The 18,085-nt window shown below is 39.0% G+C and overlaps 1 protein-coding gene across 4 annotated transcripts in view; it reads right to left on the bottom strand.

Moving 5' to 3' along the window:
* Nucleotides 1-18,085, bottom strand: part of STX8 (syntaxin 8) — a 253,651-nt gene that overhangs the window by 232,380 nt on the left and 3,186 nt on the right. For all 4 annotated transcript variants that reach the window (XM_041770064.1, XM_041770063.1, XM_041770061.1 and 1 more), the window contains exons 2-3: nt 15,953-16,052; nt 9,290-9,384 (exon numbers count right to left, since the gene is read on the bottom strand). In XM_041770064.1, coding sequence (XP_041625998.1) covers nt 9,290-9,384; nt 15,953-16,052 — 195 coding nt within the window. The remainder of the gene's footprint in view (nt 1-9,289; nt 9,385-15,952; nt 16,053-18,085) is intronic.

Genomic DNA, 18,085 nt, shown 5'->3' on the forward strand with positions numbered 1-18,085 from the left:
GGTTTTAAGTTCTAGGAGGCAGTGTTCAAGGGTGTTCTCCTAGACAGGAGTACCCTAAGATACTCTGTAAAAAAAGGAAGAGGTTTTCTATGCTGCCTTCTTTCTTCCTATTAACACACTGGGAATAGATACTGCAAAGCGCTACTCTGTGCGACACATTTGATCTAAAAGGAGCTCCCATCAGCTCAATATTTAAATACACGGCATGATATTTAAAGACAATTACAAAAAAAGAATCGGATTTCAATGTGTTATTCTAGTAAGCAGTGAAACCAGGAGTCTGAAGCCAAAAGTCTTGTTTTGACCACTATTTATGACCTTGAACCACCTTTTTCGATCTGTTTCCTCAGATGCAACACGAGATAATAGATTATTTCTAACACCTTTTCCAGCACAATTCATGAGTTATGGCAAAGAAATAAATCTGGGCTAAATCCAGTTTTTTTTTAAACTAGCTTCCTTGAAGCAAGCTAAGCAAGTTCTTCTAGGCTTAGGGAATGTGTGTGCGTGCTTGCGTGTTTAAAAACAAAATAAAATGTTCAGGGAGAAAATTTCTGCCATAAAAGAACAAGGGGATAGGAGCCTGGGTGAATCTGTTGGTTGAGTGTCTGGCTTTGAAGCTCAGGTCATGATCCCAGGGTCCTGGGATTGAGCCTTGAATTAGGCTCCATGCTCAGCGAGGAGTCTGCTTCTCCTGTTTCTCCCTCTGCCTTTCCCTTGCTTGTTCTCTCTCAAATAAAAAAATTAAATCTTAAAAAAAAAAAAAAAGGGGGAGAAAGCTAACCAACACTTCTGAAAGAACATCTCTGACACAAGACACAAGAGAGTAAGTACAGAAATAAGCCACCTCAGCACAGTGGATTTTATCTGGCTTTGAGTTTTTTTTATTAGATGGCTTTTGTTTTATTGGACATGAAACTCTGGTTACGCAGTCACCCGGGGCACAGTCCTAGTTCTGGTTAACAGTAAGATGTTAGTGAGACTCCTACTTTCTTTCTTTCTTTCTTTCTTTCTTTCTTTCTTTCTCTCTCTCTCTCTTTCTCTCTTTCTCTCTCTCTCTTTCTCTCTCTCTCTCTTTCTTTCTTTCTTTGACTCCTACTTTAAATTCAGAGACACTTCTCTATTTAAGAGATGGGCATGAAACACTGTATGTAGGCCCAAAAATATTTCCAAGAAATTGGCAAAATCAAGTAGAAGCATCACCATTTCCTGGAGGAGGCAGGGGACCATAGCCTGGGGATCTACAATTTCTAGTGCTAATTGTGAATAGAAAGAGCTAGCTTGCAAGTAAAATAATAATAATTTTTAAAAATCCATTAAAAAAGTTCTCCAGTAACAGACAGTAGTTAGTAAAATCATAAATCCCCAAACCAATGTAGTTAAGCAGGGTCAGTGGCTTCAGATATTAAAATAAGTCAATAGATTGTCTCAACATTCCAGAATGCCATGCTCTTCCCAAAGCCCTCTTGGTAACCATAAACTAGCCACTGCAGCTAAGAAACAGTGGGCTGGGTGCCTGGGTGGCTCAGTTAGTTGAGTGTCAGGCTCTTGGGTTTCACTCAGGTCATGATCTCAGGGTCGTGAGATCGAGCCCTGTGTTGGGCTCTGCCCTCACAAAGAGTTTGCTCAAGATTTTGTCTCTCCCTCTGCCCCTTCCTTTCTCTCTCTCAAATAAATTTGAAAATCATAAAAAAAAGAAAGAAAGGAAGGAAGAAAGAAAGAGGGGGCTGAAGTACTTCATCTGGACAAAAAAAAGGCCAAATATTTGCCTTTTGATGGATGCCATAGAAAGGATAGGTATCAATGTGTTTCCATTAGTGGTAAATTGTCAACAGAGCAGAAGGTTTTTCTTCTACCTAAGAGAAGGTCATGGGTGGGGAGGTTGGGGGGAATAGAAGCTCTCAGAAGCTATGGCATGAATTATACAGGACAAAATGGGAATTTTAATTTGTGGTAACTATTAGTTATATCACAATACTAACTTGTCTAGTCCTGTGTTCTGCATTCCACCAACTCTGGCAATCTGTGGTTTTCAGTGTCCAGCCACCCAAGCAAACATAAGCTGAACTACAATACATTCTTACAATTAAGCATAGATTTAAAGGTTAAAAAAAAAATCACAAAAGTATCATTAGGGAAGACAAAAGGTAACTTTTTATAATTCTTGGGGTAAGAGAAATCTTTCCCATCAAACTGAAAATGTATAGACCACGAAGGAAAAGACCAATGTGACTGTATAGAACTTTTTAAGTATCAGCAAAATGAATTATGACAAATTAATAGTGACATGACATGACAAATTAATAGTGACAAATGAAAAGAAAATGAAAAGAAATGAAAAGAAAGAGGCAAAAATGTAACAGAGCACAGAAAAAAGAACGCCTAATAATAATGGAAAAACATTCAGTTTTTACATTAGTAAAAGAAATGCAAACAGAAACATAGTATCCCCTTCATGTATCAGATTAGGAAGTGTGACCAGGAAGTTCTGGAAAGGGTAGAGGAAGCAGGCACTCTGTGACAAAAACAAGCTCAGCCAATTGCCAGACTGCCTTCTAAGTGGCAAAATTTAGAAAGCACTATCTTACAACAGGTCCTTGTCCTGCAATACATCACACATCTACACCAAGGCTTAGGAACAGACATGTTCACTACAGCCAAATAGCAAAAACATCCTGATGTCCACCAAATAAGGAATTAGCACAACTCCATAGTGGAAATGTTTTGCAGCCTAAAAGAAAAAAAAAAAAGGAGAAAAAAAGAGTGGCAACACTCTTAATGGACCGGCGATTATAATTAACATAGCCGAGCACTTACTAAGTACTTGACGTGGATTATCTGATAGGATATCATTTCTAAAACATAGTGTTAAAATGAAATAAAAGAAAAAGCAGCCAAGAGCTAAACAGTGAATGCTGTGCTCCCACTGCATTTAAAAAACACTCAGCTGGACACACATATGTTTGTATGTATACAGAGAACATTTCTGGAAGGATACAAAACAACTGCCACTAAAGAGGGAGCACTGGGGATTTGGGGTGTGAGGGACCCTTACTTTTCAGGTGTTTTGTATGGTGTGCCTATCATAATGCTAATTAATAAAATCACAAGTTTCAAAACCATATGGATGGTGTGACCCCTTTATGTAGTCAAAATGAAATTTATATCTACATGCACACCTAGTTATGCAAGCCTAGGAAAGCCTGGGATGACAGGTGCCCACCATCCACACTGTGAACCCTGAAAGAGGTGGAGATGGTGGGGATGAAGTAGAGAGAGAGGCAAGGCGCTGGCCAAAACCAATCATAAGCATATAGGTAGAAGGTGCTTTTATAATAGCAACAGGGAAAGACGGGTGCTCAAATTTAACAGACGCCAGTTACAGGATTAAAGGCTCCTGAGGATAGACTTTATTAAATAACATCAATTTCAAGAGCGGTAAAGCTTGGTGATTGTGTTTTGTAGGTTAGAGCTGAAGAACAGAATCACAGTTACTGCTACACAAAGCCTTAGTGTTCCCCAGAGCCAGGTAGGGTTCCCCTGGTTCTCGCCACCAGGAGCCTGGCCCAGTGTGGCTGTCACCTGGCTGGTTACTGACAACACCAGGCTGGAGCCCAGCTCTGTCTGTTTCAAGTCAGGGCTTTCCCACCAAGACGAGCTGGCATTGACCCCCAAACCTTCGGGGGGCTTCTGCACCCTGGGGCTCCCAGGACTACCCACTTGGCCTCTGCACAGCAGCCTGTTAAAATCAACATCAGAACCAGTAATACCAACACAGAATTTTCCCAGAGACGCCCTGCTAATCTGGGAAAACTGGAAAATTAACCAATTAGGAACGCCCTCCTCCTTGTTTGATTTGTATTTTAATCTACTGGGAGGATGTGGTATAGGAGATGGGGGGAGAGGGGCAAAAGGAGAAATCACAGATTAACAGCCCTTCTGCCCAGCACACTCATCACTTGAGGAGTTGTTCCTAACAAGAGATCGTAGAATCATCTAAGCAAGGATCCTACTACGTGTATGTGGACTGATGGCTGGCTTTACATATAAAGCCAAGTGATAGGGATGTAAGGTTGTACATGAAATGGGATGCTGATTTCATATTACCAGTAACTTGCTACCAGTGTGCTTCAGGCCAGCTTCCCTGCTCAAACTTGACAAGCCCTGGGAATCTAAGGAAGTGAAAGGAAGATACTGCTGGTCCCACAGGATGCCCCACTCCCCATTCCAGCTCCTGGATTTTCTCTTTAGTTGGTAGAAGGCTTAAGAATTTTGGCAAGCCTTGCTTGTGAATTAATCACGCTGTAGAAGGAAGAAGTTTGCAGATACACTGATTTCTTTTTTGGTGCCCTAAGAGCTGCAACAAGACAGTTTAAAGGGGCACCTGGGTGGCTCAGTGGTTAAACATCTGCCTTTGGCTGAGGTCATAATCCCAGGGTCCTGGGATCGAGTCCTGCATTGGGCTCCCTGCAGGGAGCCTGCTTCTCCCGCTGTCTCTGTCTCTGCCTCTCTCTCTGTCTCTCTCATGAATAAATAAAATCTTAAAAAAAAAAAAAAAGATAGTTGAGGGTCCTAGAGGCTAAACTTTGCTAGCTCACATGCATCTCATCCTTTTTTTTTTTAAGTTAACAAACTCTTCTGAATATTTATTATATACCAGGCCAAGCCTTTACCTTCCTCAAAGCACTGATCTCATTTTGCAAGCCCTATTTTAATACATTATCTATGTGCCTTGCTATAATCTCTTTACATGATGAGCAACTCCAGGACTATCTGTAAATTCTCCCTGTTAGCTGGAATCTTTACAATAGTGACAAAATAGTAAGTAGCAGGTAATCCTCAAGGAAGGCTTACTGCACACCAAGCATCCTCCCTGCACATAATTTAATCCTCATGACAATCCTACAAGCCAGGTATACTTTTATTATCCCTCTTTCGGATGGGGAAAAAAAAAAACCCACCAAGGTACAAAGAGGTTAGGTAATATGTCCAAGGTTGGACATATATTAGTAAATGTTGAAAGCAACCTAGTATTCAACACCCGCCAGTAGGAGGGGCTAGTCCTGTGAGGTGCTTTAAATTGACTTCCTCCAGCTTTTAAAACAACCTTGCAATGTAACTTTTTTTCCTAATTCCTACTCAAGATAATGAGATGAAGGTCCAGAAAGGCTAAATTGCTTGAGAAGTGGCAGAGCTAGTCCTCAATCTCAAGCTAGTCTGTCTGCTTCCAAAGTCAGTGCTGTTCCCACCATACCAATGGACTTCATGGAAGCAGAAATACTTCCCAACAAATTGGGGCTGGTGGGAGACTTACATCAAGTTACTAATTATACATTGTGCCAGGTACGGATATTCAGAAAAAAACAAAACAAAACAAAACAAGAAACCACAGCAGGCAGGAGCGCCTGGGTGGCTCAGTTGGCTATGCATCTGCCTTCAGCTCAGGTCATGATCTCAGGGTCCTGGGATGGAGCCCCGCATTGGGCTCCCTGCTTAGTGGGGAGTCTGCTTCTCCTTCTCCTTCTTCTCCCTCTTTGATCTCTCTGGCTCTCTAAAATAAAAATTAAAAAAAAGAAAAAAGAAAAAAAAAACACAGCAAGCAAAACTACCATCTACTTTTACTACCATGGTAACAAAGAAAGATCTTAGCATGGAAAGCTAGAAAGAATGTAACAAGACTATAAATCAAAAAATCCCTACCTACATCAACAGTCTTGTCCCTACTTCCTCACCATACGAAGTCCCAGTGAAAACTGTCATGTGTAAGTACCATGCTTGAGAACCCATTTGACCTTCACTGGAGCCACGAGGGGCTCTCTCTAAAGTCTATTTGGTTAGCCCCCCAACATCTGCATTCGTTTGGTATGTTACCGAATGCAGATGGCTGCATCTGCCTATCTACCTGTCTACCTGTCTTTTCTCCCCCTGCAAAAGAGAAAGGGGGAGAAAAGTTATTTATAGTTTTAAAGATCATTTCTATGGGACATCTCCCAAGACACCAAAGTATCTTTTTATATTGAACCCCTTTGTAAAGAGATTTTTAAAAAATCTCCTTAAAGTAGTAAAGGTGCTGCCTTTGAGAACCCAACACAAAGATGAGCTTCACATAAGGCCAATTCAAGAATAATTTTACTACTACCTGACATTGCACATGCAGCCTCCCATGGCCCACAACTTTGCTCAACCAGCGAAGCAATTAACAACTGCTGTCACCAAGAAACACGGTGAATAGAAATTAATGTTTTTCAGCAATTTTAAACTCTCTGGCTGCAGGACTTTGGTTTATGAATTGCTAACTAACCAATTCAAAAGCACAGAACTTTCATTTTAACTTCACATTTATTCTTGCCAGGAGAAAATACTTTTCCAAGAAAGAGCAATAACATCTTATGCCTTCACTCCATGAGTTTAATTGTTTGGAAGGCATTTTCCTAGGACTTATCTTTCTGGCAATCCCTAGTGTTCTTTGGAAAACTGCACAAATGCATAAATTTACTGAGTAAAGTGCCGTAAACTCTCAACTACCCAACACAGTAAGGAAATGTGGTATTCAAATATTCACATTAAAAAAGTCACCCAACATTAGTTATGCCTTAAAAAAAAAAAAAAAGGATTAAACAGTCACTCTGTTGGCGATTTACGAACAAAAATTTTTCTAAGAATTACAACATCATAAAGCATACCTAATAAACCACAGTGAACAGTGTTTAATCTTTCTGATGATTAAGGAGGGTCTTGAGGATTTGCATTATAAACAGGATTTGTCTTGGCACTAGAGTAACATGCCAATTATTAGGGAATTCTAGTTGAAGACATGCCAGGTGACAGATGACTGTATTATTTCTACTAAAGTAAGATTCAGCTTTTAAACAACTGGCTTCGGGGCCAGACAGCCCTGACTCTGCGTCCAAGCTCTACCATTTCCCAGCTGTGGAGTCTGGGGCAAGTTACTCCAGCCCTCGGATTCCTCTCTGTGTAAAATACTCCTCTGCTGGGATGCTGGATTCTTTTTCCAGCTCCATCTGTGACTTGGGGTGCAAAGGTTGACCTGGCCTCAATACCTTTTTTTGTAAAGAAAATAAGGAACCATCAACGCAAATAGCTCTCTGATACAGAGGATAAATACAAGAGAGGATAAATCCGGAGGATAACTGCCATAGAATTACGTAAAATAGTTGGGTAGGAGAAGGTCAAGGGAATTAAAAAGAGGCCTTCATAATGGAGAACTACCTCCTTTCCATTCCATCAAAAGAAATGGTCTCCCTGAAAACGCAGAGGTATTGAGCGCCCCCTTGGGGCGGGTGACCAGAAATTCCATCCTTAGCATGGGTTGCACTTCCAGTAGAAAGACCCAATTGTTTGAAAAAAAGACTTAAAGAATGCTGTTATCGTCCAGCTGAGTTTCTGCTTTATCCTACAAAATTCTACATTATCCACAGTAATGTCCTTAAATATTTTCATAATGTGTTTAATAACTCTGTTCAATACTTTTAAATATTTTTATATGTTTTTCGTGCTTCATTCAGCAAATTCTGAGATGACCACAAAACCAAAGTCTGTGAGATTTCAAAAGATGGTCAGGCTGAAAGCATTCAGAACAAAGTCAATTATTACTGCCACATGCTCCTCTGTAACTAATAACGAGCAGAAGTTACTAATAGAAAAAAGTAAGAGTTCTTAATTTGTTTCCTTTTTACCCTCTAGTTTAACACATAAATATCATAAGATGAATAATCATGTTACCTTAATGGAAGTTAGCAAATACACAGTTGTTAATATTACATCCTGAAAGGACTATTTAGTTACCTTCCTAACATATGTGCTTTAGGTAACAAGAAAATGAGTGTGTCTATCTGGACCTCAAGTGCAGTTGGGCCAACTGGAAACCACTTGAGGTCTACATAGTAGGTCTTGCTGATCTTGATAAGTTAAAACCCTTTTTATAATAATGTGCATGGGGCACCAGCATGGCTCACCTGGTTAAGCAAGCCTTCGGGTCAGGTCAAGTCCCAGGGTCCTGGTATCAAGTCTCACATTGGGCTCTCTGTTCAGCAGGGGAGTCTGCTCCCTCTCTTTCTGTCCCTGTCACCACCACCACCACCTCCTTCCCACCCCCTCCACCCTTCGCTTGTGCTTCCACTTTTTCTCCCTCTCTTTCAAATAATAAATAAACCTTTAAATATATATATACACACACATGTATATATCTAATATATGTGTAGTATAAATGATACCAGATGGAGATATCAGAATATTCCAGTTGTGTTAAAAATAAAGCCCCCATTGTTTGTTGAAATTAAACTTTTACTTGAAACCTTAGCATGTTAGTAACTGGATATTTGGAAAATCATGCAATTAATCTAAATGAACCTCCCTGGTAGCATAAAGGGGTTACACTCGTAAGAAAATAATTGTTAAAACATTTTCAATTATTGTGTCTATATTCCTACATTTTCCCATGTAAAAACCATTTCCTGAGACACTCGAATCTGGCTTTTGGGTATGAACTGATCATTTGAAGAAATGATGAGGGGGGAAGCAGTTTGAGGCCATTTTTCAAACCAATATAAACTCGGCTTTACAGAACTGGTTTTTTCCTAAATGGATCAAATTATGAACTTCTAATAAAAATTTCAATACTTAATAGCATTGGTAGGCAGTTGAGATGGTGGCACAACTTGCTTTAAGCAAGTGCTCCCTGCCCACCCCACACCCCCAAACTCTCAAACCTGGGGCAGTATCTGTGCTTCTCAAAGAATAGGAAGGCAAAGGAGTCCCATCTCAATAATCTACATAAATAGAGGGGGGAAAAATCCCAAAGATACATGACTTCTACTGGCATTGGCCTCTCAGAAAAGAAAATGGATCACTCAAAACTCTGGACATTCTAGCATAATCACAGCTCAGGATATCACAGCTCAGGATAACCATGATTGTCTCCTGCAGGAGCTGTGGCTCACCATCTTCAGGAGACTAGACAGGTGGGCATACAAACCTTGATGCAAACACACCACTGGCAGAAAGCACTCACTTCCTACACCATAAAGGTCATGCCCAAATAACACTCAAATAAATTAATGCCTTCAGTGTGTCTTGCTCTGCCAGCATATTCACTGTAAAACATGTAACAGACACTTAAAATAGAAATCAAGAGGATAGGCAGTATTTTGGAAACCAGGTCTTCCTCAAGCTGTGGAAAAATCTGGGTGGCCCAGATTCCTTCCTTTCTTAAAATAAGACTACTTTTCCTCCCACTCTAGAAAAGAGGTGGAAATGTTTACATGGATACATCTGATGTGTTGACACAGCATTTAGCAATAAGTCCTTCAAAAGGGCGATCTTTTCCTTCAGATTCTGCAACAAAGTTCTGATTGTCACGGTAAGCTGGAAAGAAAAGAACACATCCTAAGTATGCTGGTCCAGAGGTGCGGGATCTCCTACAAATATGTAAACATAACTGTGGTTCCTGCAAGGGCAAGCTGGCAGAGATGCGTAACCTTCCCAACAATACCCTCGGGGTTGTAAGGTATCTAAATTTTGGTCCAGCCACCCACCTGATGCTCGTACCCACTCTCCAATGTGACCAGTCACAGCTGCAGGTCACAGGTGTAACCAGTTCACACCTCCATAGATAGTGATTGGAAACTGCCACTTGGTCCTTGCAGTCTGAATTCTGTGCTCTAAGCATCTACCCTTGGATCCTATTTGTCCACCTTGGAGTCACACAGGAAATTGGGTTCCCTATCCTTCATTCCCCAGCAAAAATCCCACAGTTCCCTCAACTTTGCTTCAAATGACAAGATGGCAAGTCCCACTATCATCCTGGCCAGTCTTCCCTAAACATGCTGGTATGCTTAAAACCCATTTAAACATTTTATAGCCGTGTGTTCTTCTTATGCAATGTTAACCACACGTGACTATTTTTTCCAACAGCATGTGGATTTTCTCAATCATTCTGCAGACCCAGAGGAAATTTTGGTTTGTGAGTGCTACTCTCAAATATGGAGGAGGGTGGGGAGAGGGGCTCTCAGATATTGAGAAATATGAAAAATAAAGCTGCCCATGTAAATTAAATATAGTCAGCCATGGGTGAAATCAGAGATAATGTTTAAAAAAACAAGACTGTTACAGATTTCATTTGCTACCTTGTTCAAAGCAATTACAAAGCTGCAGTAGAAGCAGGGGCTCCCTCCCTAGATTAGCGGTCCCACTAAGGAAAAAAAACAGTAGGACACCAGAGGTTGGCCCAGGGCTGCACACATCAACCAACCCTCAAAGGTATCGGCAGCCAAGAAAAGTCTAACCTTAACTATTCTAATACCTCTGGGAACCATGGAAAAACCACCCACAATGTTTATGAGGAAATACCAAGGAAAGCAGATCTCCTCTCATTCAAGAAGTAAAGAGTAAAACAAACAAACAAAAAAAGCACAACACACGCATGCACACGCACACACACACACACAGATGCACATCAAACCTAAAAGGTCTATGAAATTAAAGCTCAAAAGCATTCAAGAGATGAAAGAGAATGTAGCCATTAAAAAGTATGATTGAAATCTCAACTTGTTAACACAGAAAGAGAGCCATCATAATTTATTTAAAAAGAAATCAAGTCATAAAATGAAATATCCCCGCACTAAAAAAAAAAAAAAAAAAAAAAAAAAGAAATATCCCCGCACTGAGAAAAATCAATCTAGGAATGAAATACTTGAAAATGTCAAGGGCAGTTATCTCTGAGTAGTGGGATTTTAAAAATATTTTATAAGAAAATGATTACTTTTATAATCAGGAAAAGTGTTCCATTATCATAATTTAACAGAAACCTTCCAAAGCACAGAAAAAGATGGAAAGCCAACTTCATATTTTAAGCTAACACAACCCTGGTACCAGGCACTAACAGAGATATTGGGGGGAAAAAGAAACCACATGCCAATCTCCCATGGGGATTATAAAACATAAAAGTCTTTTAAAAATATTAGCAAAGCAAATTCAGAATTATGTTAAGATGACAATATATATACTATCACCAAGCAGAATTTATCCTAGTAATTTACGAACAGTTTGATGTTAGAAAATCTAATAATAAAGCTGACAGTGTTAACGATTAATGCAGCATAGGGGGAATTAATTAAAAACAAAACAGAAACTACAATATGATTCAACTTTGGTCTAGAAGTGCTAACCAACGCATTTAAGACAAGTGAAAGACAAGAGCCGGAAAGGAGAGGAAATCATCATTTGCAAATGGAGTAATCTATTTGGGAACGTTAAATGAAGCTCCTGACAGATTGCTAGAAACAGGAAAAGGAGTCAGTATGTTATCAACCACATAATGAAAAAAAAATCAATGGAGTTTCTAAATTTAGGTAATAGGTAGGGAGAATTTTTTTTTAGTTATTATTTTTAAACATCATTAACAATGTCGGGAAAATCTAAAAAATATCTAGCACAGTGCCTGGCACACAGGGAATGTGCAGTAAATAACTAATGAAGGAATGAGTAGAAGGAAACATTTAATACTGTAAAAACGTAAATGTCCCCTAATTTAACCTATAAATAAGCCACACATCTATTCAAAGTCTCATCTGGAGTTCTTTTATTGGAAAACAGGTGGCAATTGAGGCACAGCACAAAAGTGAAGCTATGAAGCTATGCAAAATTATTCAAGAACATGGATAAAGGAAAATATAGAAAGACAAGGAATATATATGATAATGGGGGATTTAAACAATCAGATACTAAGTCTTCATAAAAACTACAAGAGTATAGTGCTGGGAGTTGGCGAAAGCATCATTAGTGCAAGAGAACAGAAGGTCCAGCAAGATTGCAGCTGCGTAAAAATTCGGTGAATGAAATACAGTATATTTCATAGCCTGGGCAGTAAGGTAAGGAATAATTTAGCAAAGAGGGGGAAAAAGTAAAATTAAATGCCCACAACATACTGAAATAAAACTTCAAATATTTTAAAGATACATGTTTAAAAATAAAGGAAAAACTGACGGAAAGCTTGAAGAAAATTTAGATGATTAGATAAAATATTTCACATAATCTCTGGGTATGAGAGATCTTTGTCAGAATTGTCTCCCTTTTTTCTAGAAGAAAAGACTACAAATAAAAATACTGAAAATATCAGAGTTTAAAAACAATTACATGTCACAAGAAAATGTCATTTATAAAATCAAAAGCCAATTTAAGAGAAAAAATATTGGTACCAAATATGCCAGATCAAGCTTTAATATAGCCAACATACATACAAAGAACACTGAGATTAAGAAATAACAGGTTAGGTTACGGACATACACTGGCAATTCACAAAGGAAGAAATACGAGTATCCAATAAATATATGAAAATATGTTCGGGGGCATAAGTAATTTTAAAAATGCACAATAAACTATTGTATACTTTCACCTAACAGAATGAAAAAGATTTTTAAAAGATAATCAGAATTGGTACAGAACTGTATGTTCAAGAAGCTTAAAATTTCATACAACCTAAATCCAGAAAGTCTACACTGAGAAACTTATTCTCACAGGGGCAGTAATTTAGCCACACTGAAAACTCATAATTAGAAATAATCTAGCTATCTAAGAAAATGACAGCAGTTAAATGAATCAGAGATGTAAACATGAAAAGTGAGCCATACATTTATTAGAAGAAAACAGGAATACGTTCCCTTACATCCTAGAAATGGCAAAAGTTACAAGTAAAAATACAGAAGCAATTAAAGATCGTTCACCAACTGTTTAAAAAAACCAAAACTTTCACATGGCAGATGATACCATAAGCAAAGCCAAACCACAAATGATAAAGAAAATAAATTACAGTATGTCACCAAGAACTAATCTCCACATTATATAAGGAATTCTTTTAAAGACTAAAAAGACCAACAATCCAATAAAAAAAAAATGGGCAAGAGACAAGAACTTCTCAGAAAATATATATATAAATAACGCTTAAGCATGTGAAAACATACTTCCCGATTCATGTATGAAAAATGCAAATGTGAAGCTACACTGAGGCACCCTGTCTCACTTAGCTGACTGGCAACGACTAAGAAGATGACAACACCCTCTGTTGGTCAGCCTGTGAAGAAACAGAAATCCGTGCACTGCTGATCAGGGTGCCAAAGGCAAGCACCTCCGTGAAGGGGAATTTGGCTACGGGTGAAAAAATCACATACATTCTGGTTCTGAGAATTCACCCTTAAAAGACATCTCCACAAATATAAGAGGGGGGGAAGCATAAAGGGATTTATTGCAGCATTATTCATAACAGCACAATAGTAGAAACCATCCAAATGCCCATCCTTAGATGGGTTAAATGGGACAACAGCTTATCTGTGTGATAGAGTACTATATAGGCCTAAAGAACAGCAAAGATCTCAGTGAATTAATATGGAGGGTTCACTACAATGTAGTATTAAATAAAAAGAGCAAGATACCAAAGGGTATCTTTTATGTAAAAGGAAGAGAAATGAGAACACACACAAATACACAGATGGTATTTCTGCAAAAAAAAAAAAAAAAAAAAACAAAAAAAAAACCAGGAAGAATAAATGAGAAATTCATGAAAATGATTGCATATAAGGAGTACTAACTATTAATATAATAAACCCACAATTATATGACCAATTAATCTAAAAAAGCAGGAAAGGGTATTCAGTAGGAAAAAGAAAGTCTTTCAACAAATGGTGTTAGAAAACTGGACAGCCATGCACATAAGAATGAAATTGGACCATTCTCTTACACCGTACACAAAAATAAACTGAAAGTTTTAAGACTTATTTTTTTAATAGGTCTTTTTAAAATTTTATTTATTTATTTAAAGCCTTATTTTTAATAGGTCTTTTTTAAATTTTATTTATTTATGATAGTCACACAGAGAGAGAGAGAGAGAGAGAGAGAGAGGCAGAGACATAGGCAGAGGGAGAAGCAGGCTCCATGCAGGGAGCCCGACGTGGGATTCGATCCTGGGTCTCCAGGATTGTGCCCTGGGCCAAAGGCAGGCGCTAAACCGCTGTGCCACCCAGGGATCCCAGATTAAAGACTTAAATGTGAGACCTAAAATCATAAAAATCCTACAAGACAGCAGGAAAAAATTGGCCCAAGCAACTTCTTTCTAAATATATTTCCTGAGGCAAGGTGAATAAAATAAAAAATAAACTACTGGGACTTCATCAAAACAAAAAGCTTCAGCACAGCAAAGGAAACAACCAACAACGCAAAAAGGCAATCTACTGAATGGGAGAAGACATTTGCAAATGACATATCTGATAAACTCTTAATATGCAAAATATCTAAAGAACTGATTCAACTCAACACCCCAAAACCAAGTAATCCAATTTAAAACCGGGCAGAAGACAGGAACAGACATTTCTCCAAAGAAGACATCCAGATGGCCAACAGACATGTGAAAAGATACTCAACATCACTCAGCATCAGGGAAATACAAATCAAAACCACAACGAGATGTCACCTCACACCTGTCAGAATGTATAAAATCAACAACACAAGTGTCGGCGAGGATGTGGAGAAAGGGGAACCCTCTTGCACATTGGTCGGAATGCAAACAGGTGTAGCCACTGTGGAAAACAGTGAGGCGGGTCCTCAGTAAGTTAAAAACAGAGCTACTCTACAATCTAGTAATCAAACTACTGGGTATTTACCCAAAGAATAAAAGAATGCTAATTCAAGGGGATACATGTACCCTTATGTTTACTGCTGCATTATCTACAATAGCCAAGATATGGAAGCAGCCCCAGTGTCCATCACTTGATGAGTGGATGAAAAAGTGTGTGTGTGTGTGTGTGTGTATACATATATTCTTATATGTATACACACACAACAGAATACACATACACAATGGAATATTATTCAGCCATAAAAAGAATTAAATCTTGCTATTAGCAGCAACATAAATGGAGCTAGAGAGTTTAATGCTAAGTAAGATAAGTCAGAGAAAGACAAATACCACATGATTTTACTCTTATGTGGAATTAAGAAATAAATCAACAAAGGGAAAACAAAGAAACAAAAGGGAAAACAGAGAGAGAGACAAACCAAGAAACAGACTCTTAACCATAGAGCATAAACTGGTGGTTACCATGTGGGGGGGTGGGGGGGATAAGTATGGGGGTTAAAGATTGCAAAAAAAAAAAAAAAAGAATATAAACAGATGCAAAGGATAGCATAAAAAAGGAAAACAAAAAAAGGAATCCATTCTAATAACTTTAGAACAGAATAACCTCAGTATTATTAGTGGGATATTAGTTCTTAAAAAAAATAAGACAAATTCAGAATTAGTGTTTGTGGTGGCACCTGCGTAGTAATTCTGAAACTGTTTTCTGTAAACTATATGGTAGATCAAATGAACAAAAAGATATCACTGTTTTTGGAAACCAAAGTTCTGACTGCTGGAAAGGAAAAATATGAATTTGAGTGGGGAAGTTTAGAAAGAAACTTGTGTCCTGGACTCAAAGGTGCTAGTATGAACTCCTGAGTGTCTAAAAAATATATTTCCTAGCTAAATCCTGCCACTGTTTTTGTACAGCCTGCAAACTATTTACGTTTTTCCATGTAAAATGTAAAAAAAAGGCCACGATCCTTTTGGCAAGAATAGATACTCCAAGAGGTGAAGATGTCACCTCTTGTTCTGCAAAGTCTGGAAGATTTACTGTCTAGGGTTTGACCCAGACTATGAAATTGTTAGAAACTTTTGTTATGGAGGAGAAATTAAACAGGTGTCATGCTTCACTTAGTCTCAGTTATAATGATTAACTGATTGGTTGTAATACCAATTCCACACATGTAAGTTTGGAGGCCATTTTATACATATACATATACACACACACACACACACACACACACACACAGCCTCAGCAGTAGGCGGGTTTTCAGACCTCAGAGCTCAAACAAATCATTTCAGGTACTAATTTTCCCCTGGTCTTACCCTGATTGTATTTTCACCATTTCTTTCATACTGATTTTGCTGTTGGATTTTCTCGGCAATCTCTTGTGCAATTTGGCAGGTAGAGTCGTATGTGGAGAACCTGCATTAAAGTCGTAAAGGGAAAGAATGTTTAAGGTTCTTTGAAAGAAGATTTCTGTGTCATCTGAGCTTTGTTTTGTTTTTTTAAATTTATTTTAATTAATTTATTTTTTTGAGCTTCTGTTTTTAATTCTAGCTACAAATTCAAACAGGAAGGAAGGGTAGTAATAGTTAACAGTCATAGGGACATGTGTTGCTATTATGGTAAATATTATGAGCAGGGATCTATTCTAAATGCTTCATTTTTAATAATTCACTTAATGCACAAAAAAATGCCAGGAGGCAGGTACCATTACCACCCCCACCTGTAAGGAAATATCAGGTACAAAGAGGTACAGAGACCTGCCCAAGTGATACCCCCAGCAGCAAGCCAAGGCTGCCCAGCCCTGAGCTTGGGCTCCTACCCACTTCACCATTCTGCAGATGGTAACATGTTTGAATTCACTGACTTAAAGAATGTTCGGTGAATGTTTACGGAGGGCCTCCTCTGTACCGAGTATTGTTCCAGGCCCTGGAGAGCAGAGCAGTGAACTACATGGACAACGTCCCTGCTCTAGGAGCTTAGCAAAGGGAGAAAGGCATAAAATAAATAAATATGTAGTATGTCAAGTGCTGGTATGTGTGAAGAAGAAAAATAAAGCAGGATTAAAGAGCAGAGAGTGAGGCAAGGTGAGGAAGCCAGCCAGGCAGCTATCTTGGGAAGAGCTTTACATGTAAAACAAGAACAGCAAGTACTGTTTATCCTACAATGAAATGCTCTGGAGACACAGGACACACACCCTCCTGACATCTAAGCTTATGAGAATTCTCTCAAAACATTTGCTGGGTTTCTGTTTAGTACTCAAAGTGTTGGAGGCTTTGAAAAATTCACAGTGAGTTCCCAATCACCCCTTCGTGGGTCCGTTTGTAACAGCCTTTCTATTTTCTACTTGTTTTACAGAGAAGAGCTAAGTGCGCCTATACGTTGTGTTTCATCTACCAGGTGGTCAGTTCGATACAATCAACATATTTTCCCAGTACAAAATATTGAAAACTGCTGTTTTACCCAATGTCCCAATTTTTGCGTGAGAAGGTAAACAATCCATTCCTTAAAATCTTTGAACTCCCACTCACTACTCATATACCTAGGGAACTTAGCAAATGTGTTTTTCAGTGATGAAAAAGAACAATCTTCAGTCACTTCTCTTACCAATCTTACTATAGTGATTATAGCAATAGTAGTATAGTGGTTGAGTACGGATCTGGGCCAGTTCTGGCTAAGAGTGTTACATTCTGAACTTCACATCCCATGAGGTAGGATCATTAACTACTTCCCACTACACACTAAAGTGGCATCGTGCATATGGCATACACGTGTAGTGTGCGTATGTTCACAAAGAAGAGCAGGTGATACAATACATAATTAAGGAAACTGGAGGGAAGGGGCACCTGAGTGGCTCAGTCAATTGAGCATCTGACTCTTGATTTGGGCTCAGGTCATATCTCAGGGTCAGGAGATCAAACCCAGCATCGGGCTCTGTGCTGAGTATGCAGTCTGCTTGAGATTGTCTCCCTCCCTCTCTCTCTGCCTCTCCCCCCAAAAAGAAAAAAAAAAGATAACAGGAAGGAAGTTGGTAAGGAAACTGGGTCCTAGCCCCAGCTTTGCCACATTCCCCTTTTTCCCCTCCATACTGTCCTCTCCGAAAAGAGGAACTTAGGTCTGGCTCTGTGCTCCTAGACCATACTTGTGGAAATCACTAATAATGTATGCTATAGCTCCTACCAAATGTGGAACATAACTGGTAAGTCCTTCTGGAGTGTGGAAGTGAGAGAAATCACTGGCAGCCGAGGCACTCGGATTTGACAGGACTAGGCCAAGAGATTATATCCTGGGCTGAACTGCAAGATTGAGAGGCAGGAGGGAGAGGCACATTCTAGACTGGGCCAAAGACACAAGAAACAAGCAAAGGTGAAAGGAAGGAAACGGGCCTGGCGCATTGGGCTGAGTGGCCCTAGGTAGGAGGATACAGTATCACAGGGTTACAGATGCAGGGA

The sequence above is a fragment of the Vulpes lagopus genome, chromosome 10 (genome assembly GCF_018345385.1).
Source record: "Vulpes lagopus strain Blue_001 chromosome 10, ASM1834538v1, whole genome shotgun sequence".
Classification (NCBI taxonomy): domain Eukaryota; kingdom Metazoa; phylum Chordata; class Mammalia; order Carnivora; family Canidae; genus Vulpes; species Vulpes lagopus.